This window comes from Oncorhynchus kisutch, linkage group LG14, assembly GCF_002021735.2.
Source record: "Oncorhynchus kisutch isolate 150728-3 linkage group LG14, Okis_V2, whole genome shotgun sequence".
In the NCBI taxonomy this organism is placed as follows: Eukaryota; Metazoa; Chordata; class Actinopteri; order Salmoniformes; family Salmonidae; genus Oncorhynchus; species Oncorhynchus kisutch.
The window spans coordinates 23,350,284-23,376,542 of record NC_034187.2 but is presented as its reverse complement, the minus strand read 5'-3'; the positions used below and the strand labels follow the sequence as shown (position 1 = coordinate 23,376,542).

Here is a 26,259-nt window from a genome sequence, read left to right as displayed (position 1 = left end):
CTGTACCTTCAGTAGAGTATCAGTATGTCACTGTGGGTGCACCAGTCTCTCCTTTGTTCATTATGCTGTATCGGCTGGTGCAGACTTTTTGCTAATTGCCACCCCAAGTGTTCTGTGATGCACAGAGAAGAATAAGACACAATGTGTCCAAATAATATTTGTTTTGCGCCATGGTAAGAGAAGGGGAAATAACGTGTGTGAGCGCGTGTCTGCAGTTTACATGAACGGATATTGACAAAGATGAAACAAGTTGGTGTGTGCCTCTATTTATTAGTCTCCATAAGCAATTCACTGAATAAAGCAAATACTGTTACAGAACAACATTATTATTTTCAAAGCAATCTTGGCAACAAGTTATTGTAACAACTTCATAATAAAAAGACAAGGGTTATTTCCATTTCTTGCAGTTTTTTTCACTTTAATTATAAAAGAAACAATTGACTCTTCACCAAGCATTGACATGTAAATAAAATGCCCAGTTCAAATAATGTAATTTTGTCAATAATAAATAATACTATAAAATGTACACAAAAAGGTTGAGAATTCACCATAAGATAAAATATAGAAGGGGTAGGGGGATGTGTGGGACAAGTAGCAGTTGTTGGTGCTGTAGGAAGAAGGGTCTTTTAGCAAAATGTGAGGGTTGGGTTTACACGTCACAAAAAAAGTTGATCAGCTATACATCAACACAACAAAGTTGTGTAGGGAGTCTTACTAGCGAGCATCATCGTATGCACTGTGGAGTAGTACACAAGCGAGAGTTAAGGCAGCTTTTCTGTTCACGTTTGAAAAGTGACATGAAAAATGTCATGTTTTTGTTTTGTATTTCTACTCTTTCATAAAGATTTTGAATATGAAGTTGTCATTGCATATCTTAGGCTGTTGACCTAGCCTATTTCATTTCATTACATGGGTGCTGAATGTTCTCTTTTATTCTTAATCTCTCCGCCATAAAATAGGCAGATGACTTTAACCAAATACAATTGGCTTTCCACTTCATTCCTGTAAGCATTAGCAAGACTGATGATGCTGGCACTGGAGGGTTGAATTGTCTTTTCGGTCACAACGATGAAGGTGATATTAAGGTGTGTGTGTGTTGTTGCCGTTGTGTTCGGGTGAGTAGGTCTATGCGTCAGGGCCACTCAAAGGTATGTGGAAGTGTTAGAAGGGGGCTCTGCTAAAAAAATAAAAAATGATCATGGTTGTATTTTCAGGCCCACTGTGTTGGCAGCAAAGAATATCTACCCTGACACCTAGTGGTAATTCTAAGCATTACATATGTTTATTTTTAACTGAGATGCACCCAGACAAAGACAGCAATGGTCAGATGATATCAATTCAACACGTGCATGCACACAGACCGGAAAACACATTTCTGCAATCAGACAGAAACCCGACCTGTTTCATTGTCTCAGTTTCAACTGTCTCCCACATCTGTCAAGAACCGTAGACACTACACGTTTCCAGTTTCAAGGCTATATTTTGTCGAAGTATCTCTGGTTCACATTACATTGGTGGTGAAAGTGAATGAAGTAAACGTGAATGAAGAAATGATTCCTCAGAATTTCTGTTTCTTATGTGATCTCTGATTTTGGTTGGAATCATTGAGAATTAGTCTGTACAAAATTGAATTGTTTGAAAATTAATTGCTACTTTTGGAGTGTGCACTATAATGACTACAAAGGCTAGGTGGCCGAGTCTGGAAATATAAGACACATTAAAAATATATATATAAAAAATAATAATAAGCGAGAGACTGAAATTCAAGGCAATGATTACTGTGACACAGAATCTCAGTCTTGGCACGGGACAGGCAATGCCTAAATGCCTGACTATCAACACATGGCAGATTGTGTTGCAGTGCATACTCAGAGTCAACCGACTCTAATATGAACATTGGCAAACACTACTGTCATCAGGAAGGGAGTCAAGAGAGAGGAGTTAGAACAATACATGGATGGAAAGAGAATGAATATCTAAACTTCATTTTAGTTAGTGTATGTGCGTGTGAAAGGGAGAGTACATCATAGAGCGTGGTGAGTTGTTGCTTTTGACACCTCTGTGTGTGTGTGTGTAAATGCACGCATGTGTGTGTGTTTGTGTGTAACTCTCCTATTTCTGTAATAAAACATGCAACCCATAGCTCTGGAGTGGGTGTGACATGACATTTCCCATTGGTGTTCAGTGGAAGAGAAAAAAGGTTCAGACTCAAAGGGAAATGGAGAGATGGAAAAAGAAGTTGGCAAGAAGGTGGAGGTTTTGGCAGGAAAGATTGCACATGAAAATCGAAAAAGCTAATCTGATGTTGAAAGAAGTCTATGGGGGAGAAATCGTTTAATCTTTGCACCAAAAGATTTTAAGACATACTAGATATACAAGATAATTGAGAAAACAATTCCTCCATGAAGCCATAGCAAACGTAATGACACCAAAACATAGTAAATAAATAGATGGCAAAAATGTTAGTGTCTACCGGCAGCATAAACTCTGATGAAGCAAAATAAACTGACAAAATGTTATAATCCAGACAGATTAACACTGGAAAATTACAAAATGTAGAACAGGATGAAGGACAGGGAAGTGAGATGATTCCCCATATCATAATAAAAGTCCAGGCTGCATCACATCCGGCTGTGATTGGGAGTCCCATAGGGCGCACAATTGGCCCAACGTCGTCCAGGTTTTGCCGGGGTAGGCCGTCATTGTAAATAAGAATTAGTTCTTAACTGGCTTGCCTAGTTAAATAAAATATTAAATAACTGTTAAAACATTTTTTTTAGAATGTAAATATGACTATCTATGACAACATGTGTGATTGATTAAAGAATTGTTACATTTTTTTAAATACTGAATACTAGTGATGTGAAACAATGCAAATGGGTGTGGTCTCAACTCCTGATTGACGCAATCCCTTAGCGGTGTGTTGAGCAGCAGTCCTGTTTTTGCTTCCATGATGGAAGTCACTCCATTACCATAACATCAGAGATGTGGCTGAAGATACAGTACATCATTATCATCAATAGCATTAGGATGTGAAAAATGTAAATATATAAATTATGATAAGAATTAGAATTACACATCTGATCCGGTCTGACCAGGGTCTTGCAGAGATGCAAAATTGCCTCCACGATGGCAGAGATTGCACATAGTCCACAGTTGCCCACCATCATTTGCTGGTGAGATCGCTACCCTGTTGTCCACAAATCAGTGAGTGAGGATATACATGAAAATCCTTGTCTTTTATGACCATGAAACTCACTGAAGAGGAGCAGATCAATAGTGCCAAGGTCTCCTTTTATTGTGGAGATATCCCCATTGCTCTACTAGAGAAAGGCTCTGTTTTGGCAGGGGGCCTTGGTATCTCCAGGGATGGAGAGCGCTACAGTCAGAACACAAGGATTTCACCGCTGCTCTTTTTCCTTCTTATTCCTGAACCAATGAGGCTCAGAAAATGTCTCCTTCTGATTGTTACCTTCCATCATGAGATGTCTCTTTTTGGTTACCAGTTAAAAACAAAAGTCCTGTTACTGTCAATGGTGGGATGGGGGTTGGAGGTTAGCATTTTGTACTGGTTGTGATCATGCAAATGGGGGTGGGGTGGGGTGACTTTAGCCTGAATTTCTTGCCACAAGAAAACTCCCCCTTTCACTGTGGGACAGACTGGCTAAAAATGCTACCGTAGGACTCTTCCAGTGAACATAAAACTGCTGGTAAACCTATTGGGTTAGCATTGTGGCTTCTCCGGTCGGAGAGCAGAGATCTGACAGAGCATTTGCTTTGGAAGGGAGACGGGCAGTGTGGGTGGTCTGAGTGGTCAAGATTAGGGTTACATGGCTGGTTGGCTGGGAGAGAGGTTCGTGGAGTGGAGGAGCGGATGGTTGAAGGCTAGTGTAGTCAACAGCTTCAAAAGCGTCCCTCATTCTGTTGGGGAAATACTGCCTCCTTTCTGAGCTGAAATGTGAAACAAGAAAGAGGATCCAGAATTAGACATATTAGATCAGATGAAGGGAATCCCCATTCTACAGGTCTATTTTTCAACCAGACACATCTCTCGCTCAGATCCAGTTGATTTTACTGCTGCATGCTTGACTAAAATAGCATTAGCTTTTTTATCAACTCTGACTTCAGAGTATATCTTCCCTGATGCTGGTACATTTCTGTCAGCACCCCTCTCAGATCAGGTCGAAAGCTACAGCGAGGGCAGTAGTGAGAGGGAAACTTTGCAATACATCTATGCAGACAAAAAAGGTCAGTTTATGCTTGATGAGGAAACTTTTATATATATTTAAACAATATGATCAAACATCAGTACAATTATATACATCATCATATGCTGCAAAGCAGCACAAACACCCTCCACATAGTTAAATCAGACATCTTAATGTTATGAATACCTTTTTGTGTGACATTTACACAAAAAAGCTGTCATTTCCACACCACCTGTAGTAGGGACAGGTACAAGGCAGAGATTATGATAGGGGGACCTCGTTGGATCCTCAGTAGGGGGCTCCATGAGACCAACCTTTTCTGCCTCATTTGTTCTGATTGCGTATTCGCAGGCACCTCCTCTTTAACGGTGGCTCCAGCTCGGGGCTCCCTGCCGCCAGAGGAGCGCTGATGCTATAGGACACAATGGCTGTCTTGTCGCTGGGCTTTGGCCCGGGCTGGATAACACAGCCAGCCTTGGGCAGCAGCAGTGCATAGGCGTGGTCGTCATCATCGTCTAGATCCATAAGGTCGCAGAAAGCTTCTAGCTTGCCTTCATCAGTGCCCCCCTGTGCTGCCTCGTCACTCGGGCCTCTCTTACCTGGTTCCCACTCCGCCACTGCACAGCTGTTCTCCTTCAGGGCATCCCGCTCCAGCTCGCAGTTGGCCGGTTCGCCACCTCCTCCTCTCCGACCAGGGTCAGGCTGAGGTGTGGGTAGCGTGCTCCTGCCGGGACTGTCTGTGGATTGACTGCTGCCGTTTACTATGACATTAAAGGGGGCAGCGAGGTTGCAGGGCTGGGTCTGTGTGGTGCCAGGGTGGTTTGTGAGCTGGGTGAGGTAGGAGTTTTCGTTTGGCTGGGGGGATGGTGATGTGGCCTGGCAACAAGATAGAGAGTTTGGCTTCAGAGAGACACTAATGGCCTCCCTGACCTCCTGGCTCATGTCCTCTAGGCTGCTGTCCCCCTTCCCAGATACATCAAGAGAGGATGGTCCAGAGGGTGGGGGGCTGGATGAGTCCCCTTCCGGTTCCACCTTCACCTGGACACTGGGCACCACCCGCTGGGTGACCTGCTGCAGCCGCGACCGCTGGCCCAGAGTCAGGTCGATCACTCCCTCGGAGAGGGAGGCTGCGGGGCCACCAGAGAGCGAGAGTCCCAAGGTGGTGGCACTCTCCGGACTCTCAGTCTTCACGGTCAGGTCCACCACACCAATCCTACTTCTCTCAGAGCCAAAGCGGTCCAGAGTATAGCCAGAAAAGCCCAAGGAGTGCACCCCAGAACTGGAGGGCCCCAACTTCAGTTCCCCTCTGGAGGAACCAGAGTAGAAAGGCTTGGGCTCCGTCAGATCAGTGTTCTCCCTCGACGCACTCGGAATGGGGTCGTTGTTGCTGCTGGGGTTGTCCTTGGAGGTCTTGGGGTTGAAGGGGAAGGGTATGGGTATAGGGATGGGCACGGGCAGGGGCACGATGACAGGGTAAGGGACTAGCAGGGTTGGTGGGGGCACCAGGGGGGCAAGGGAAGGTATACCGAAGTTCATCATGTGCGGCATATGCATGGGCCCGTTTGGCATCATGTTGGAGGTGAAAGGAAAACCAGGTATGTGTAGGCCTGGATAGGGTGGCATCATCCCTGGAGGGTTCCCTCCAAGGTTGGGGTTGTTGGAGGGGTGGTGGTGGGGTGAGAACTGGGGCCTGTGCATAGGGCTGGATGGTGGAGCCAGGGTTCTGGGTGGTGGAGGTGGTGGCCCGATGCCAGGGATCATTGGGTTGGACAGAGGGCTGTTGGGGCCTGGGCGGTGGGGAGGTGGGCGGAGGAACGAAGGGCGCATCTGCTGCATCATCTGATGCTCCATGAAGAAGGGCAGGGGCACGGGCCCCCGGGGCGTCATCACCATGGGGGGGCTGCCCGAGGGGACTCCCATGGGAGGGTGCAGAGAGGGGTGTGGGGGAGGGGGTAAGGTGGGACTCTCGTGGGGTCTGGGTGTGGAGTTTTTGGCAGACGAGAAAGAAGGAGAGCAGACGGTGCCTGTCTCAGAGGGAGAGGCAGCGGTGGAGCTGGAGGGGACTGGCACAGAGGGGTTTGCCCCAGGAGAAGGGGCTTTGCGACGTAAGTCACCCAAAGGTGTGCCCCAGGAATCGGGTGTTAAAAGCTGCAACCCAGTGCTGCTCTCTGACTTGCCCTCCACAGGGCCGTGTCCTGGGTTACACAGGCCCCCTGGCAGCGCCGCCTGAGTCTCTTTGTAGAAGATGTCCATCTTGTACTGGTTCAGGCATTTGGCACTGCAGAACTGCAACCTCCGTTCACCGGCACCAAAGTCCAGGTACTCCTTGGTGTGGCGGATGTGTTTGCACCAGTCACACACCTGTAACACAAAAAAAAACACAAGACCAAAGACATCATCAGGTACAATGCACTACAGACAGCACACATAAGCAGTTCAAAAGTCAGAAACATTATACACTGAGTGTACAAAACATTAGGAACACCTGCTCTTTCCATGACAGACTGACCAGGTGGCTCTAGGTGAAAGCTATGATCCCTTATTGATGTCACTTGTTAAATAAACTTCAATCAGTGTAGATGAAGGGAAGGAGAAAGATTAACTAGGGAATTTTTAAGCCTTGAGACAATTGAGACATGCATTGCGTAATTGTGCCATTCAGATGGTGAATGGGCAAGACAAAAGATTTAAGTGCCTTTAAACAGGGTATGGTAATTTCTCCAGGAGCACAGGTTTGAGTGTGTCAAGAGCTGCAACGCTGCTGGGTTTTCACGCTCAACAGTTTCCTGTGTGTACTGTATCAAGAATGGTCCACCACCCAATTGAAATTTAGCCAAATTCGACACAACTGTGGGACGCATTGGAGTCAACATGGGCCAGCATCCCTGTGGAACACCTTTTGACACCTTGTAGAGTCCATCCCCGACTAATTGAGGCTGTTCTGAGGGCAAAAGGGGGGTGGAGCTCAATATTAGAAAGGTGTTTGCCCTTTTGCCATGTTGTTACTCTATAACAGGGATGGGCAACTGGTGGCCAGTGGGCTCATGCACCCTTTTGTATGTCCACGGACCAATTAGATTAAATTAAAATTCAATACAAAATTGGGAGGGGGCATTGATCATCAGTTATCATATTAAAAATTGCAAACATTTGCTTCCACCCTATGTCAAAATGTGTAGATTTGCTTTAAAAAAAAACTATTTAAACCTTAGCTGTCATGAGGGGGGACCAATTAAATGTTTTGCTCGTAAGGTGAAGGGGTATGGATACGCAGAGTTCAGTTTTGGATCGTAATGAAATTACTTGGTCAAATTCTGTTTCGTTACACCAAGTAAATAAAAGTCCATCTGCACTGCACCTGTGCATGTTTGTATCCTCGTTAGGAAAACCCATCTGTATCTTTGTGCAAACCCTTCTATATTTTTGTGCAAACCCATCTGTATTTTTCTTCCACTGCATAACGTTGCATACTCTACCCAAAACAGCCAAAATATGATCGAGTGTGTGTGAGTGAGACAGAGATTTTCATAGCAACTTCATACTGCTATGACCCTTGCGGTGCAAATACTGCAAACACATGGTAACACCTTGATAAATACAACCTGAAGAAAATCCAGCTGGCTTAAGTGAGTGCAAATCTGGATGGGTGTACGTAAAGCTTTCAAAAGGACAACACTTTCTCCAGACATGTAATTCCCATTTGCACTTGCCATGGGGTTGTGACCTCTTAAACCTCCTCCATAAGGAGGAACCACTCAGATACACATTTAGCCACTGAGCCGCGTGTGACAGTGGCCACAGGCACAGCACATACCAGCCTCAAGTAAAAGGTTTTCCCCAAGGTATGATCATGAGTGGGGGTACGTGATTGTGGTGGGTGAGATGGACAGACTGAGACAGTGAACAAGCTGCCAGTAGGGGGCACAGAAGAGAGACTGACAGCTGGGCAGAGTTCTACATGTTCAGTTGGCTGCTGAGCACCACCTAGGAAGGTGCTATAATGCGTCACTATTCACTACGGATGTGCAACTTTAGTATGAGTGTTTGGTATATTTTCATTACATAAAAAAGCCTATTTGATTCAAGAATTGACAGCATTAAAATATAATTGACAGCATTAAAGTGGAATTGACAGCATTAAAATGGAATGGGATCATCCAACCCTACCGCGGGGCCATTACACACATTGGGCAGTGCAGGGGAGCAACCTAGCACAACGTTTCAATACTCTGTGGGATGTCAGGATATTTTTTATTGGCTACAAACATTTCCAAAATGCTCAAAAACACTGAACGTCCAATCATCACGTGGCCGTTCTCATTAGAGTACCTGAAATAATGAACGTGACCCTGGTGAGTGGAAGGCAATGGGTGGGCCAGGGAGATGGGGCACACAACTCACTCTGCCAGCTCAGAGGGACGTGGCAGCGACTCACTGGAGATAATTAAGGCATTAATCAGCTGTCAGACCCCTCAACGACGTCCATCCATCACACACACCCTAATCCCCTTTGCTGAATGCTAATACGTTGTGGGATGCTACTGGAAGACGACTATGATCCTACGCATTCAATCTTTCAGAGATTCACGTATATGCCTGCTGCACTTGAGTCACATGTTGATTAGAACACGCACACAAGCACGCAGACACACGCACGTCATGACAACTTCAGACTTGGAATGGTCATGAAATCTACCCAAAATCAACATCAGCTTTGGAAACCCCCATCTTTTGGCTTTCACAGTAACGTGGCACTCGTGTGTCATCCTCCGCTGAACCCTGGCCTGTTTCATTGATTTGTTCTTCATTTGTCACTCTAGTAGTTTAAGACCTACTGACGTACCGACTCAGATCTCTGTTGATAGGATGCCCTGATTCATTCACTCTCCTCTTTTATCTCTTTTCCATGGACAAATCAGTCAATAACAATCTTGTCCATAATGGAATTTTAATGTTAAACAGAGATCTCCTCCATCAGCAGATGTCAGTCAAACGGCCACTGTGGGAGAGGCTGTCATGATGTAGACATGACGATCAGACCATCTCTGCAATGCTCTGTTATAGTGGCCAGCATTACAGGGTTAATGTTTCATGTACTGTGTTGGTACTGTTACAGGTGAGTGATCCATAGTCACCTTTCAGCGAGCGTTGGTATCTGTAGTCTTCTTTTTAAAACTGTCTATTCGATCCCACTGGAACGCAATGAGCCACAGCAAAAAAAAGTATGAAAAGTGCTCTGAGAGTTGGGTTCAATGATTGTAAGCCCGGATATTTTAAATTATAAGTGTTGAAATTTTCCTGGGCTAAAAAAGAAGACAGATGGAGAGCACTTAACGAGTTTCTGCACCGTGAGTGAAATTTCACTGTGCATTACCCTGATGGAGTTATTTCTCTCTCTCTCTAGTCTCTCCCTCTACCGCACACAGATGTTTGCAGTTGAATATAATTATGGTCATTTATTTCAACCGTGGCCATCGTAATAGCGGTCGCTCCGGCTCTGTTTAACCATTTGCATTGCTGTAGGCATTTACCTACCTACCAAGTACACACGGACATCATGGGGCCATTTATTCCTTGATTATCTTTCAAGGACCTGTTACACGATTTCACAGTCTTGTTTCTAGTGCTCTTGAACTGGAATTTACAATTATTAATAATATGGTATGATTAATTAAAGAGTAATTAATAGATCATTATTATGTTGTAATCACTTTGACATGACATTGTTTAAAGTACTTGTAATACTGATTTCTCATTTGTCTAATGAATTTAGTTTTGAAAATCCATCCATCTCGCAAACCGTCTGGTTAAACACTAAGCAAACTGATCAGCAAGGGAACAGAGTGTGATACTGTGTGTGATAGTACGCATTGGAGGAACAATATCTGATGGGAGGACAGTATTATCCTGGACAGTATATTATGGGGCAACAATTTTGATCATGATGAGCTTATGAAGCCTGCAAAAAAAAGCATGAGTCTATTCCATCACAAATCACTTAAATTAATGAATTGAACCAGATACAATTCAAATATAAAATGGCCATTATTATAGAGCTAATATTTACATGCGAATCGTATGTCCAATTCAGTTACTGGATTGAAATGTATTGATGTCACCAAGCCCAAAATGGTAATGATTAAATTGGCAGAAAATTCCCTAAAATTTTCTTTGGCGTGAACATAACATCTGAATCTAACACAGTGCAGAATGAAAATGAGAAAATAAAACTATTTGAATGAAAAAAAGTATGTTATTCACATTAAATCAATAATTTTAAAAAATGTTTGAAATAAATTGACTTAACAGCACATTCTCTAAAAACAAACATCTCTACATTATTCAACACATCAAACAGTCATGAATATCAAAATATGCCATTACATTTCTACAGTTAGCCATCAAAAACTATCTTGTTGTTAAATGTTTTAGTCCTTACAAGCACATCGCTGTTTGTTTTGAAGACAAGCCTGGGCGTATCCTTAGAATAGCTGTGCTGGGGTAATTTCTCACCATGGCCGTCTTCGTCTCTCGCCTGAGGGGAGAAATAACGGCCTCTTTTTACGAACTGACAAAATAAACAGGTGGACAGAAAAGAAAGGAAAACAACATCAAACGTATGAATGGAAAGACACCGACAAAGGTGAAAAGGTGAGCATGCTTTGGGTTGCTGAATCAGAAGCAAGTTCTCATTATCATAAATGAAAGCCATGTGGAAAAGTGTGTGTGTGTGTGTGTGTGTGTGTGTGTGTGTGTGTGTGTGTGTGTGTGTGTGTGTGTGACTATGGTTAAATGTTCACATTGACAGCTGAAGAGATGTTATATTGGCCTTATCATTATGAACTGTGAAAGAGGGGAATTCTAATCTAATGTAACCAGGGAGGCTGGTTAAAAGGCTACATTAATCAGATTTAAAGACTTCCATGGAGAAACAATTATTTAACAATGTCACAAAAATCAAGGTTAAAGGAAACAGGATCAGGGATTTAAAATCCACTAGCACTATTTCGGCACCGTGTAGATACACATTGATAATAATTTAAATGTAGTACAATGTTCCCCCCCCCCCCCCACACACACACACACACACCATTGTGTCATTACCCAGTCTCCATTTTGTGCTGTGACCCTCTGGCCCTGTGCCAATTCATTTACATATAGTGCTAATGAGGTGCTGGCACAGTGGATGAGGCATGAGGGTTACACACACACAAACAGAGAGAGTGAGACAGCGAGGGAGAGAGAGAGACAGCGAGGGAGGGAGAGAGAGAGACAGCAAGGGAGAGAGAGTGAGAGACAGCGAGAGACAGCAAGGGAGAGAGAGTAAGAGACAGCAAGGGAAAGAGAGTGAGAGACAGCAAGGGAGAGAGAAATTACCCAGCATGAAAGTTCAGTCATACAATGGGGACACCATGTCTTTTACTGTGAATCAGGCCCACCACTGTTGTATGAAGAGACTGAGAGCATGAAGGAAAACAGTCTACCTGGAGACAAACACAGACATGGGCTAAGAAAGTATCTACCCGCCATGGGTTAAAAATGAGCCCTCCGGAGATCTCAATCCACCTTTTGAAACAACTTCCCATCCAAAAATAATTTTCTAACCATCAGTTACTGTTGCAGGGATTATGGGAGATGTCCCACTCTCCACTTTCAAAAGTTACTCTTCCTCAAATTACTTCTTGGCTATTAGACATTTACTTTACGCAAATATTACCACAGTTGGTTCCTCTGAAATATTCAGTGACATGTCTTATTGATGGCCACACCATGTCAGCTAAATACAGCCGCAGTCCGGCTAAATGGTCTGGTGTAAACATGGCATCACAGTTCCACGCCACTGGTATGTGTGCTCACTGGTGACTCCAATGCCCAGAAGGAGTGGTACAACAGCTGTCACTGTGAAAAGCTCCATCTGGGCATCTGTGCCTGCCCAGGTGTGTGTGTGTGCGTTTCACCTGCCAAGAGGTGTTTTACAAAAGATACTGACGGGTATACCCTCACAATTGTACACACACATACCCACAACAAGAAACAGACATTCACGGAGATGTCCCATTGCACAAATCCTCACACACATCTAACACAAATGGAACATTTTTCACCCACCTGGGACAACACACATCTTTGGGCCAGCCCCCTCCTTCTGTCCTCTCATTAGATTACCCAGCTAACAGAAAATGTTCCTTGAACATTCTCTTCTTGTTCCCAGTTGGTTGTGGGATAACAAGCTTGTTTACGATAGTCAAGTAACTTATGTACTGTAATGCCATTCTAAAAGAGGTCTTCATATCATAGTACAATGTTCCTCGGAAGTCAGTGTTTATTAAGCTGGCTAACAGATAAATAATGAAAATTGCTGATTGTTCCGTCCAACCCGCGATTTGTAAGGATCATCCACCTTTACTCTAGCTGGGCTAGTTAGACTTTCAGAAGGAGAAAGAGCATGACATGACCATCTCAGTGTAATGCAAGTTCAAGCTCCAGTTTCTTTCTAGAAAAACTCCTCTCAAAGTTACCCTTTCCCTTTATTTGTATTAAATCACTGTCAGCTATGAAATAATGCCCTCCCTCACTAGGTTATCCTGCTGCGACAAGGGGGCCTAGACTGAGTCACAATGCTGACAGTTTACACACACACCTCTATTATCCAGTGTGTCTTCTTTGACACTGGATCCAGAAGCTAAAATAAATTGCAGAATGTGTCAGAGCAGTGCAGGCAACCGCTAGCCGGTGTGTAAAGATTTGTGTCTGTTTGAAGTGATGTGACAATACTGTGGTGACGTAAAGAAGCACTCTGCCCCCTCTTGCCTGGAGGGACCTCAGAGAGAAAGACACAAAGTCTCTTGAGGTGTATGGAAAGATTCCTAAGCCATGAAAAAAAGAGGCGTATTGCAGCGGAAATGAGATGTAAATTACAAGCTAGGGTCTCTTCACTTGGACTTTACCCTCCCTCTCTAGTGCTTTTACATGATGTGAGAGAGTGTGTGTGTAAAACATTTTTCACAACATCAGTTTTATTATTCTGTATTCTTGAACGTCTATGTGAAATAAACCAGACTAGTCATTAGCTGAGCTCAAAACTGGATCAAAACTCTTCTACCCCAAGCCACCCTATCATATGTCTAAATGTTGGTATTATTCCTGGTGCACTGGATGGATGGTGTTGTGCAGTGGCAATGGTAGAAACTGAATCCTCCCCACCCGCTCGCCATAAGAGGAGATTGGGTTACGCGGACGAGGCAGCTGTAGATATTTAGCGAAACTCAATGCGTCTCCACTGCCCACCCCTTTGCCATCCTACTGTCCTAGCTCCCCTTTCAGACACACACAGACACAAGACTCTTTGCCATCCTACTGTCCTAGCTCCCCTTTCAGACACACACAGACACAAGACACATTTTCAGCCATGCAATTTTTTGTTGTTGGAAAAACTGGAGGGTTTGTTGTTGTGGCCAACCTTGTGGGTGCATGAAAAAGGAAACATGTGGATATCACTTACACAAATGGCCTGCATGAATGTGAGAGTGTGAGACGTAATATAGAATCTGCACCACCTCAGCAGACAAGGACTTTCTGTGCTCTAGCCATGTCTGTTTTCCTAATGTGGGAATTCTTGTCCCTGGATAACACTTGACTTTGTTCCTTACTCACTGAAATACAATATCTCTTCTGTTGTGCTTTTGTTTATATATACATACATAAAGTAGTGAGTAAGGAACTTAGATTTTTAGAGTGAACTATCACTTTAAGACTAGCAATGCTTAGCAAACGTGTGAAGAAGCACAGCAGGCACAAGGCAACTCATGCTGTGAAAATAGATAGTTTGAACAGGAAAAAAATGGGTTCACGTATCTTGAAAACATTATCATACATATGTGTACTTCCATTTCAGCAGCTAGTAGCATACAGAGCTATGCTAAGTGATTATGTTTGGGTGAAAAATGTCCTTTAGACAAACAAGGGAAAAGAATAAAGACATATCATACTTACCCTGTAATTCCTTAAATATCCAAGCTTAGGTATAAGAAAGAAAGCAGAATGTTTAACTTCAGGAATCAGGACAAACACTATTTAACTTAATGACTGTCTGTCTTTGGAAAGACAATATATACTGATCATTGGAACCAATGCATGTTTGAAGGTAAACTGATCTGCATAGGCCATGAGGGTTTAAATGACTGAAACTGTGTTTCTGGATATCCAATGATGAAACCACAGGCCAAGGCTGGATATTGGTACTCAGAAGCGAAAGGTCAAAAACTCAGGAGTGAAATATCCAAAGAACCTAAACTTGTGGGCACCTTACCCAGCCAACTACTGTACGAAGCTGAAAGTTGGTCACTACAATTCCTAAGGTTTGACAAGTGTCTTACAGTGTCTTAATCTGAGATATCAGGAAGAGTGGATGTAGGGAGGAAGTGATGTATGTCAGTACACATGTATTTATCACATGGTCTTGTGTGCACTTTCATAATTGGTTAAGTAATAAGGCAGGAGTGTTGAGAAGGAGCTTACCTTGTTTCTCTTGAAGTAGGCTCTGCGGCAGGCGGCAAAGCACTTCTCACTGCAGAAGCTCTTTAGCTCAGTGCCCATGTTGAGGGAGTAGCGTTTGACGCCAACCTTCTGACACCATGCGCACATGATCTGGACGTTAGACACATCCTCGTCTGGGGGACCACAAACACATGATCTGGACGTTAGACACATCCTCGTCTGGGGGACCACAAACAAAATGATCTGGACGTTAGACACATCCTCGTCTGGGGGACCACAAACACATGATCTGGACGTTAGACACATCCTCGTCTGGGGGACCACAAACACATGATCTGGACGTTAGACACATCCTCGTCTGGGGGACCACAAACACATGATCTGGACGTTAGACACATCCTCGTCTGGGGGACCACAAACACATGATCTGGACGTTAGACACATCCTCGTCTGGGGGACCACAAACACATGATCTGGACGTTAGACACATCCTCGTCTGGGGGACCACAAACACATGATCTGGACGTTAGACACATCCTCGTCTGGGGGACCACAAACACATGATCTGGACGTTAGACACATCCTCGTCTGGGGGACCACAAACAAAATGATCTGGACGTTAGACACATCCTCGTCTGGGGGACCACAAACACATGATCTGGACGTTAGACACACCCTCGTCTGGGGGACCACAAACACATGATCTGGACGTTAGACACATCCTCGTCTGGGGGACCACAAACACATGATCTGGACGTTAGACACATCCTCGTCTGGGGGACCACAAACACATGATCTGGACGTTAGACACATCCTCGTCTGGGGGACCACAAACACATGATCTGGACGTTAGACACATCCTCGTCTGGGGGACCACAAACACATGATCTGGACGTTAGACACATCCTCGTCTGGGGGACCACAAACACATGATCTGGACGTTAGACACATCCTCGTCTGGGGGACCACAAACACATGATCTGGAACACCCCAGACAAATTTGCTGGAACTGGGACAAAGCATAATGATAGTCCAACCGTTGGCCCCCACCCCATAAACTCCGCCTCCTCCCCCCTTCCCCAACCCCCCCAACAATCTGACAGCCACCTGTCAAATCTCATCATGTGAATGATCCCACCAACAATGCATCCTGACCGTATTCCCCTTCCAGGCAAAATAGGACAGTGCTTCCTACCCCAAGGGGTTTTTGCTGCAGTCATGAAGGCAGTACGAGACATTCTAACCAGACAGAGATCCCCGAAAGCATGTCTGTGGACAGAAATTGGTTGCCGATTTTACGAAAATGTTTTAGCTGAAGTTTACCTAATTAAATTGCAGAGGGCTTCATTGGAAATTCATGAGAAAATGGAAACTAAACACTATTCAGCCCTCCATGACATCAAATGGGTCTGTCATCTTAAACAACGGCTTCTGGGTAATTGCCATTGGTTTTTAGCCGCTTACTGTAGTACTATGTGGAGAGAGTTCTTCCTGTGAGACTTCCAATAACTTACAATTATCACATTATGACTATGTGTGTGCAAAGGTGAAAAACAATGTGGCCATTAGTGTTTCACCTTCGCTCACCCTTTTATCACACTGTTTTGGGTACTGGAAAGGCTTTTTCCCTCTTGTTAAAGCTTAATGGATCTATAGTGCAAATCCTTTTCAAAGTAAAGACTAATTATCAATTAAGGGGAATAGCTCCCAGGAGGCCCAAAGTTAGCACCATGGCCACAGCATGCATATTATATGCTCCTGCTGCATGGTTAATCTTTTCCAGTGAAAATAATAGATTTTTTCCTTTCAAGCAAATATTCCTAGGGAAGATCATTTTAGAAAATCTATGTTAAAAAGTCCAATCGCAACCTTGCAGTATTGAAATAAAATGTATGGCAATAACACACAAGTTGAAGTGTTCATTTGGAAGTATCTCATTATTTCAAACAAAAAGGTCACTTGAGGTGGTTTGTTTGCATTCAGATTTTTCTGGCCTTTTTCTCATCTCTCGTTATGCGTTCTCTCAAACAGCTCACGTCTGCTGGGAGAGAGCCTGGTACTGTAATTATGCAGTGCCCATATTAAATACCTCCATCATCCAGTGTACCTGCACCTCAAAGGCCCCTCTGTTGCTCTAGCAGGGCATATGAATAATTCAAAAGGTGTACAAGTCGGGTGTTGAGCTGTTAAAAAGGGACTATACCATCTGTTTTTCCCGCTGTGCATTGCGAGGTTGTGCGAAGCTGTGGGTACTCCTCTAGAGTGATGCCAAGTCACTCTCCTCTCCCTATGCAGGCTGATGAGCCTCTGGAGTCTCACGGCACACTTGTGGTTCAATGAAGCCCTCTGTCTGGCCAGCAGGCCATGTACATTTCCACTGAGAGTTGACTGGGTGATACTGACACTTAAACAGCTGGAGGAGGGGAAGCAGGTTTGTGTGTGCAAGTCTTTATGGAACGTGGGCCCTCATCAGGTGATTGTAAAACTGACCAAGAATTTGAGCACTGAAATGGAAGTGATTTGTTAAATTTGTATAACACCGTTTTGTATATTTTGTACCAGATTGTTGGTTACATTCAATTGGTCCTTAAAGTGCAAGCTTAAACACATGTCTTATTGTTAGGTGTGTGTGTGTGTGAGAGGTGTTTTACCTGCTGGTGGCTTGATCATGGAGGGTGGGATCAGTGGGACTATGATCGGCATGTTCCCATGCTCCCTGCTGCTGGGTGTGGAGGTGGATGGGGTGGTGGAGGACTCTGTCACTCCATTCCTTGATGTTGATGTAGAGTGGGAGCTATTGACTTGGTTTGGGGAGACATCGCTGTTCTCCCCCGATCCTCCTGGGATTTTTGGCAAAGAGTTTTCTGAGGGAGACAAAAGTCAGTGCGTTGGTCTTTCTCGACTTATTGTATGTAAAGCAATGTAAATGGACATAATTGTTCACTCCAGCAGTACAGCTCTGGAAGATCTGCAGAATAGTTTGTTTCAAACTGTAAACATTATTTTGGTGTGTACATGAATCCAAACAAATATGCTTTTAACGCAAGATGGGTATCCTTTTTGTTACCCTGGAAACCAGGTTAGCAGCTATTGGATAAGGCCCTATGTTTGTTCAATTACTGACGTGAATCTCTCAAATGTTATCCAGCATTACAATCAGGAGTCACCATGTAGAGATTCCAGAAACACCTGTCTAATCATCAATAGAAAAGCAAAGTGCAGTTTCCTGCTGAAAACAACTACACCATAATGACTGGATGAAACATCTAGAACATGTTTTAATCTGGATAGCCTGACTGAATTGCCTCATCAATCCTGGTGAACTACTGCCAACCCACTGGAACAAACTGGTTGAATCTGTCACGACCTGGCCATAGAGAGGCTTTTATTCTCTATTTTGGGTAGGCCAGGGTGTGACTAGGGTGGGCATTCTAGTTTCTTTATTTCTATGTTTTCTGTTTCTATGTTTTGGCCAGGTATGGTCCCCAATCAGGGACAGCTGTCTATCGTTGTCTCTGATTGGGAATCATACTTAGGCAGCCTTTTTGCCTTTGTATTTTGTGAGTAGTTATCTTTGTTAGTGGCACTATAGCCCTAGTAAGCGTCATGGTCGTTTGTTGGCGACATTTACATAATAAAGGAAAATGTACGCTCACCACGCTGCTGCTTGGTCCGGTCATTTCCACCATGACACCCGTGACAGAATCAATGTTTCCATGTCATTTCAACAAAAAAATGTATGTGATGACATTGAATCAACGTGGAAAGCTTGGATTTGCAAAAAGTAATCTGCGTAAGGGAATTTCAGATTTTTTTTCACCCAACTTTCACCTAAATCCAATGACATTTCACGATGGATTCACGTTAGTTGACAACTCAACCAAATGTAAATCAAAACTAGACCTTGAAATTATATCTTTGCCCAGTGGGAAGTTGCAGCAGTATCTTCCTCAGCCTTTTCATCACAACATCATTTGTATTACTACTTGTGAAACTTTCTTTTTCTTAGCCTCTTCAAAGAATCAACAACTGCAATGTCCAGATAATAACATATTTATCTCCATGGTTATGCTCACCTTTCAGGACAGAGATGTGTTGTACCTCTCCATCTGGGTAGTTCCGTATGTCGATGTTGTCCTGGTCTCTCAGGTCTACCTTGTCATAGCCGTACCAGCCCAGCAGCTCGTTCATAGTGTTCTCTGCAAAACTCTGCAAGACAAGAGACACCATATTGGCCATTAGGATTTAACAAGCATGAACCCTGTTTCACTATTACGTCACAGTGTTATGAGGGGGGCAATAAGGGATAAAAGGGTTTGGTAGCATATGATTATATGAAAATCCCCCCCCCCCCCCTGCAACACACAAAGGAAATGCAGTATTATATGTTTACTATATGAAACCAAGCTGCATGTTTTTTTTTAAATGGGTCTGCCCAATTTCCTGAACCATAATGCAATAATGTGTAATATGTTCACAGCAGCAAAAGATTCACTAGTGGCAGAACCCTTACCAGAGATATGTGCACACGTTTCAGGACAACTTGACAGTTGACTTATCCCAGACTGGTTTGATCAAGGCCTCAGTGAATTATTCTTTTACCAGCACATAATCTAAGTTTTCTTTCATAGCTTCTTACAGTTCATTTCCAAAAGCAATCCACATGAGTTGCATGTAACTTTCCACAAATAGTCTATACTGATCACATTACAAAAATTCCACATTGTCTTATACAGAATTCCCAACCCATCAAACCAGGAGAACTACCACAGATTTATTTTTACTGCACTTCCACTGCAAATCTACACAAGCAGTAACATCCAACCAAACCCACCTCACCTCCTTACATGTAAGGTGCACAATAATGTTCTTCTATTGAGACAAAACTATCAGCCTATCATTGATTAAACCTGCAAATCTCAGTAGCAGCAGAATCATATGTAAGAGAGAAATTTGGTCATCTTTGGAGGTGCTACTGTACGTTCATGTTGTGATTCTAACAGTTCAATTAGCTATCTGTGTTTCAAATTCACAAGATTATATGCTATTAGTGAATGTTAGGCTGTAAAGGAAACATTAACATGGCTGCCATAGAATTTTGTGATGTTATGTAAATGGAATAAATACAGATGTTTGGCTGAAATCTCTCTATATATGGCTCAGAGTAGCACTATTGTCTCGCACGGACAAAGGGGCTCACCATGGAGTAGGGTGGGTTGCCATGGAGATCACCCGCCATGCCTGCCCATGGGCGGGCCCGCTCAGCCCGAACCTGATGAGACATTAGTCATTTCATTACATTCTGGCATTGAACTGTCAATCAAATAATACTCAATCAAGCATTTAATTGTCAATTACGGGTTGCCCTGTCAATACCATTGTATCGGGGAAGTAATTTCATTACATGAAAGCATAATCAACGTTAGTTATAACATCAGCTCTGAATCAAGAACTGCAGACATGGAATCAGAAGGCATGAGATACAAGTACAATTCAGAAACAGGAAAAAGGCAATCTTTAAGAAACACAAACACTAATATACTTATATATTAAACCAAGACCAGACTGAAACAATACTAGGCTACCTGCTACACTGCTGTTCATGTACTGTATACCTAATTTATACAAAGTTTATAGTCACAACTATTGTCTAGGGTGGATTCTGCCACACTGCTTCATTCAACAACTGCTGGGGTTTTGACATGTTACAGAAGAACATTGACTCAATCAGTAAATGCTTGCTTGACTCAGATGTGACTGCATCCCATTACTCAAACAAAATGAAAAGGTGTGAAGCCAGCAACAGTCATCTGTCTCTATCTTCAAGAACGTTTGCCCTCGTCTTTGCTCCCTGTTCCCTCTGTCACCCTGCCACTTCCAGAAAGAGGGAGTGGTAAAGAGAGTGGAACCCAATCTGTATGGCAGGTCATGAAAGCAGCACACAGGCTTGACTCGGGGTGAGGTGGGAGGCAGCGCTATGGTGCAGTCTTGGAGCAGAGTGTCAACTGTCCACTGCAGATGTGCAAACTCTCTGGACTGGACTAAATCTCCTCTATGGTTATCCAATTTATAATTTATCAGGGTGTGTAGGATTTTGTTTCTTCTGCCCAAGACTAATACACCCGATTCAACGAATCATCAACAGAGATCAAAAGTTACCAAGGTATGAGAAAACTCTATTTATACAAAATACCACCATTCAAACCTAATATCAGCTCTGCAAAACACCAACTTGCTGCCACTGTTCAACCCTGGAACTGTCTAAACTTTAGCAGTTTAGAATAATCATATTATTTTGATAGATTAAATCAAAAGCAGTAGTTCCCTTATTTCCTTCAGTTAGCAAGAGGTGCTGCTGGTAAGGGTGAGCAGGGGGAATCCGATACCTTGTGTGCAGAAACCAGAGTAGGTCACAGTACACCCTGATAAAATTCCCTAATCCGCATGCCAAGTTTCCTTGAGTGGGCCCTCCTTCAGACTCTCCTGGCCCACACTTTTCCATTCCCTTGTTCATGCTCTCCTCTCTCTCCCACTGCTCCGCTTCCATTTCCTCTACCTTCCTTGACATCTGATCCTGTGCAGACGCTCAGGTTTCAGTTTTTACAGCTTAGGCAGCCTATTGCTGTATACATTCCTTTCTCCCCTGCTCTTAACCTCCACTATCCCCTATCCCACCAAGTACAGCCCCCCTCTCCTCGATTACTTACTGTGGCTTATTTTACCATGGTGCACATTAAAGCGGCACAAGATGAAGGAAACATTGTCAGACTGTTTGGTTTTTCTGAGGTATGATCTCTCACAAGGGCACATTGTGTGGTGGGTTTGTTTGACTGCTTTTTTGAACAGACAAGGGAGAAAATAAATAAATAAAAGTATCAAACGGTTTAAAGTAGCGAACAGGCCTTCAGTCTGGTTTAGGGAGAGCGTTATACTGTAGCATGTTTGGCAGAGAATGTTGAAGATAGTGGGTTTTGATATAAATACTGTATCTTCATCTGAACATTAAACTAGGACTACTTTGTCATCTGTATCCGCTAGTCTTATTGGTCTTTGTTCAAGCAGTAACAATTTTGTCACACTGACATAAATGGGATACCTACATAATAAATCAGTGTTCATCAAATCCATGAACACATTCAGGGCCAGATGTGATTTAGTACCAGGTGCAAAGTTTGAACCTTGTTTTTCTAGGGGGAAATTACTGCATCTCAGACAAATAAAGTCGATTGTAATTGTGTGGCCATATGAGTCTTGTTTTAGAACAGTTTGTTGACACGACAGCACATTCTATGGCCACAAACAGTTTAGGAACGCTACTAGTCTCTAATACCATTACCACCTCCTTCATAATCACTTATCTGGATAGGCTGACATAGAACTTGAACTCACAGAAGTCATTGAAAGATATACATTGTGTTTAATGTAGAAGAAAGCACCTGTATGCCTGGGTGTATACAGTTGAAGTCGGAAGTTTACATACACTTAAGTTGGAGTCATTAAAACTAGTTTTTCAACCTCTTCACAAATTTCTTGTTAACAGTTTTGGCAAGACGGTTAGGACATCTACTTTGTGCATACCACAAGTAATTTTTCCAACAGTTGTTTACAGACAGATTATTTCACTTATAGTGCACTATATCACAACTCCAGTGGGTCAGAAGTTTACATACACTAAGTTGACAGTGCCTTTAAACAGCTTGGAAGATTCCAGAAAATCATGGCTTTAGAAGCTTCTGATAGGCTAATTGACATCATTTGAGTCAATTGGAGGTGTACCCGTGGATGTATATCAAGGCCTACCTTCAAACTCAGTGCCTCTTTGCTTGACATCATGGGAAAATCTAAAGAAATCAGCCAAGACCTCAGAAAAAAATTGTGGACCTCCACAAATCTCGTTCATCCTCGGGAGAAATTTCCAAATGCCTCAAGGTACCACGTTCATCTGTACAAACAATAGTACGCAAGTATAAACACCACGGAACCACACAGCCGTCATACCGCTCAGGAAGGAGACGCGTTCTGTCTCCTAGAGATGAACCTACTTTGGTGCGAAAAGGGCAAATCAATCCCAGAACAAGAGCAAAGGACCTTGTGAAGATGCTGGAGGAAACAGGTACAAAAGTATCTATATCCACAGTAAAACGAGTCCTATATCGACATAACCTGAAAGGCCACTCAGCAAGGAAGAAGTCACCGCTCCAAAACTTCCAGAAAAAAGCCAGACTACGGTTTGTACATGGAGACAAAGATTGTACTTTTTGGAGAAGTCTGATGAAAAAAAATCTAAATGTTTGGCTGAAATGACCATCGTTATGTTTGGAGGAAAAAGGGGGAGGCTTGCAAGCCAAAGAACACCATCCCAACCGTGAAGCACGGGGGTGGCAGCATCATGTTGTGGGGGTGCTTTGCTGCAGGAGGGACAGGTGCACTTCACAAAATAGATAGCATCATGAGAAATTATGTGGATATATTGAAGCAACATCTCAAGACATCAGTCAGGAAGTTAAAGCTTGGTCGCAAATGGGTCTTTCAAATGGACAATGACTCCAAGCATACTTCCAAAGTTGTGGCAAAATAGCTTAAGAACAACAAAGTCAAGGTATTGGAGTGGCCATCACAAAGCCCTGACCTCACACCTATAGAAAATGTGTGGGCAGAACTGAAAAAGCATGTGCAAGCAAGGAAGCCTAAAAACCTGACTCTGTTACACCATCTCTGTTTGATCCAAGTTATACAATTTAAAGGCAATGCTACCAAATACTAATTGAGTATATGTAAACTTCTGACCCACCTGGAATGTGATGAAAGAAATAAAAGCTGAAATAAATCTCTACTATTATTTCACATTCATAAAAATTGGGTGATCCTAACTGACCAAAGACAGGGAATTTTTACTAGGATTAAAAGTCAGGAATTGTGAAAAACTGAGTTTAAATGTATTTGGCTAAGGTGTATGTAAACATCCGACTTCAACTGTAGCAGCACCTCTGACTTTTGCTGTTGTCTGGCTGCCAACAGATCTAAATTGGAGCTGTGTTCTTCAATGTTGAAGATGAATCATATTGGTTGTACAGGAGACATCCAGGATGCTCTACATATGGTGATAATTATAGATGTGTAACCTTCCACATTTTAAACTAAGCTCATTAACAAGGAGATGGAGCAGAAGATTTGGCATCTTCAGAGAATGAAAATAATGATTGAGTCATTTTCCAAACAGTGCAGAAAACTTTTGTCTGTCTGTCTGACACATAATTTGATTGATGGAGACAACGAAACAAAATTACATACACAGAATACCATTATGTGCTAGTCAAAATAATTCCCAATTCAAATGCTTTTTGTCCGTAGTATAGCCTGTGTTCTTTCTATTTTAAATAACTGCTGTTTATTTTTATTTTGCACATGCAACTGCCTACAGATATGCCACTCATTTTTAACAAATGCAAATAAACCAATAAATAAATGGCATGCATTAGGGCTGAATGTAAGCACAATGTGACCATCTGTCCCCTTTATGGGTCCCAATGCAACGATTAATAAAATGTTAAAATGCTAATATTTAGCATTCCTCAAGATAATTTTTTTTGTTTATTTGAAACCCAAGGCCAGTACACACACCTCTTGGACGAGAAGAGACATGATGCACACGGTGTTAGGCTTTCCTGAATATATTTGTTCATAATTCCTCTGAATGAATACATCAAAATAAAAACCAAGCTCTAATAACAGGACCATATATGACTTTGCTCTGGTAATTATTCTGTATTGGGAATTATTTTTCTCAACCCAGGCATATAATGTGTACAAACAGTGAACACGTGATGAAACCCCGAGACAAAGCAGCGATATCGTTAGGTTCCCTGCATGCCATACCCTCTTTTCTCCACAATTTATTCCAACACAGCTGGAAAATATATTTATCTCTGCAAAATATTTATATTAATACATGACATGCATGGTTGTACCATCGGGTACGCCGTTAGCTTATACAGAACAGTACAACGCACGATAAACAATGGGCTCTTATCCGGCACCTGTAGACACATCTGGAGTACACGTTTCGGGTCGTCCACAGCAGGACAATACACATCGTTTGGCTTACGTTAAGAATTTGAATTAAGTTTATTTCCTTTCATATATCTAAACAGCATCCCCATGCGATTTTATTTTAATTGCGTCGCCTACGGTCAGTGTTGTTTCAGCGGGAGCAGAGGTAGTAATAGTAGTAGTTGGCACTGTTGACGCCTTGACTGATGCACTGGATTTTCCATTTAGCTTACTCCAATGGAATAATCTAAAGAAAACTCCACAAATTACAATAAATGGGGTCCTAATTATCGATAATATGTTTCCCCATTCATTCACAAAAAGTACATGTAGCCTACTGGTATGTGGAACAACAAAGACGGTGTAGCCTATAGGCTATAACGTATAACGCATGGCAAGAAAATCGACCCTATCGATTTGTATTCAAAATGCGGTGGACATGGGACTAGGTTATGAGTGGGTTTAAGTCATTGCCAAAAATGAATATGACAATTGAACTTGTTGGCTATTCATCCAACAAATTGCAGTTCAATTAATCCACATTTTTAAAGAGGATGCGCGCATTACGCATCCACAGAAAATCACGCGCTTTAATGAGCGTTCTGTTTCCATGCGTAATCCTAGGCAAGTGGTCTAATATCGATCACTTACCTTCATTTCTTCGTTGATTTCCCTTTTCACTGGGTGAGCCGGTTTTCTGCTTCTTTTATTTTCGGGGGGTCTGCCCTCTTTTTCCATCTCTGCCATTGTTTATAATAGCTCTGTCAATATTTGCGGTGGTGGATGGCTGGATAAGGCGGGGCTGATTTAAAGTTGCCTAACCGCGAATGTCAAGCTTGGGAACAGCCCGGGTGATGTTGATGATGCTGTTGAGGGCTCGCGATGCCCGGTAAAGTCAGCCATCTTCTGCCCCTATTTTTCCACGGTCTGTGCGCAAATTGGTGTGTGACTGCCTTTGAGTCAAATGAGAGGTTGAGTGAAAAAAAATATCTAGACAGGGGGAGGAGCGTCCACTGTACATAATATGACGTTGCTGATCAGAGGCTGGCTATTGCCATGTTCACGTGCTAGTCGGAATTAGAAAACTCGGAAATGTCCGACTTGCTAATAGGTTGTAGTTCAACCTGGTCTCAGAGCATTTCGTATTATTCTGTATGTAAATTCGAGACAATCCATTTAGTATAATATGTTACCTTTCATATGGTAGCCTATGTATTCATTTGTGGATGACCATCATTCATTTCGTATGATATGTTACTAATTACAATTCACATGATATGTCATGAATTTGCTAAATGTACAATATGTTATACATTTGCTAAACTTATGGTATGTTATGAATTCTAATTTGTTGTGGCTAACATTAGCTAGGTGGCTAAGGCTTACAATAGCTTGCTGGCTAACGTTAGCTAGGCTAGGGGTTAGGGTTACGGTTAGGAGTTAATGGTTAATGGGTTAATGTTAGGGGAAGGAGAAGGGTTAGGGGAAGGGTTAGCTAACATGC

General features: G+C 42.9%; 1 protein-coding gene across 4 annotated transcripts; it reads right to left on the bottom strand.

The window, feature by feature from the left end:
• Positions 1-250: 250 nt before the first annotated feature.
• On the bottom strand, positions 251-25,814 carry LOC109904164 (sine oculis-binding protein homolog A). Of its 4 annotated transcripts, none has more exons than XM_020501349.2 (9): positions 25,407-25,812; positions 19,906-19,977; positions 18,782-18,914; positions 17,357-17,569; positions 14,727-14,878; positions 14,202-14,225; positions 10,648-10,743; positions 4,523-6,569; positions 251-3,951 (listed from the first exon to the last, which is right to left on the bottom strand). In XM_020501349.2, the coding sequence occupies exons 1-8, from the start codon at positions 25,500-25,502 to the stop codon at positions 4,533-4,535; spliced, it is 2,823 nt and encodes a 940-aa protein (XP_020356938.1). In that variant the 5' UTR covers positions 25,503-25,812; the 3' UTR covers positions 251-3,951; positions 4,523-4,532. The 4 variants fall into 4 exon arrangements, with proteins under 4 accessions (XP_020356938.1, XP_031643891.1, XP_020356939.1 ...); XM_031788031.1 differs by having other exon boundaries at positions 4,808-6,569; positions 25,407-25,810; XM_020501350.2 differs by lacking the exon at positions 14,202-14,225 and having other exon boundaries at positions 25,407-25,811.
• Between the last annotated feature and the right edge of the window lie 445 nt (positions 25,815-26,259).

Excerpts from the sequence above, each read along its gene's own strand:
- LOC109904164 (XM_020501349.2), bottom strand. The coding sequence starts at position 25,502 with ATGGCAGAGATGGAAAAAGAGGGCAGACCCCCCGAAAATAAAAGAAGC. Across the intron at positions 10,744-14,201 it reads GATATTTAAGGAATTACAGG|GCGAGAGACGAAGACGGCCA; the intron begins GTAAGTATGATA and ends TTCTCCCCTCAG. Across the intron at positions 6,570-10,647 it reads AAACAAACAGCGATGTGCTT|GTGTGTGACTGGTGCAAACA; the intron begins GTAAGGACTAAA and ends TTTGTGTTACAG.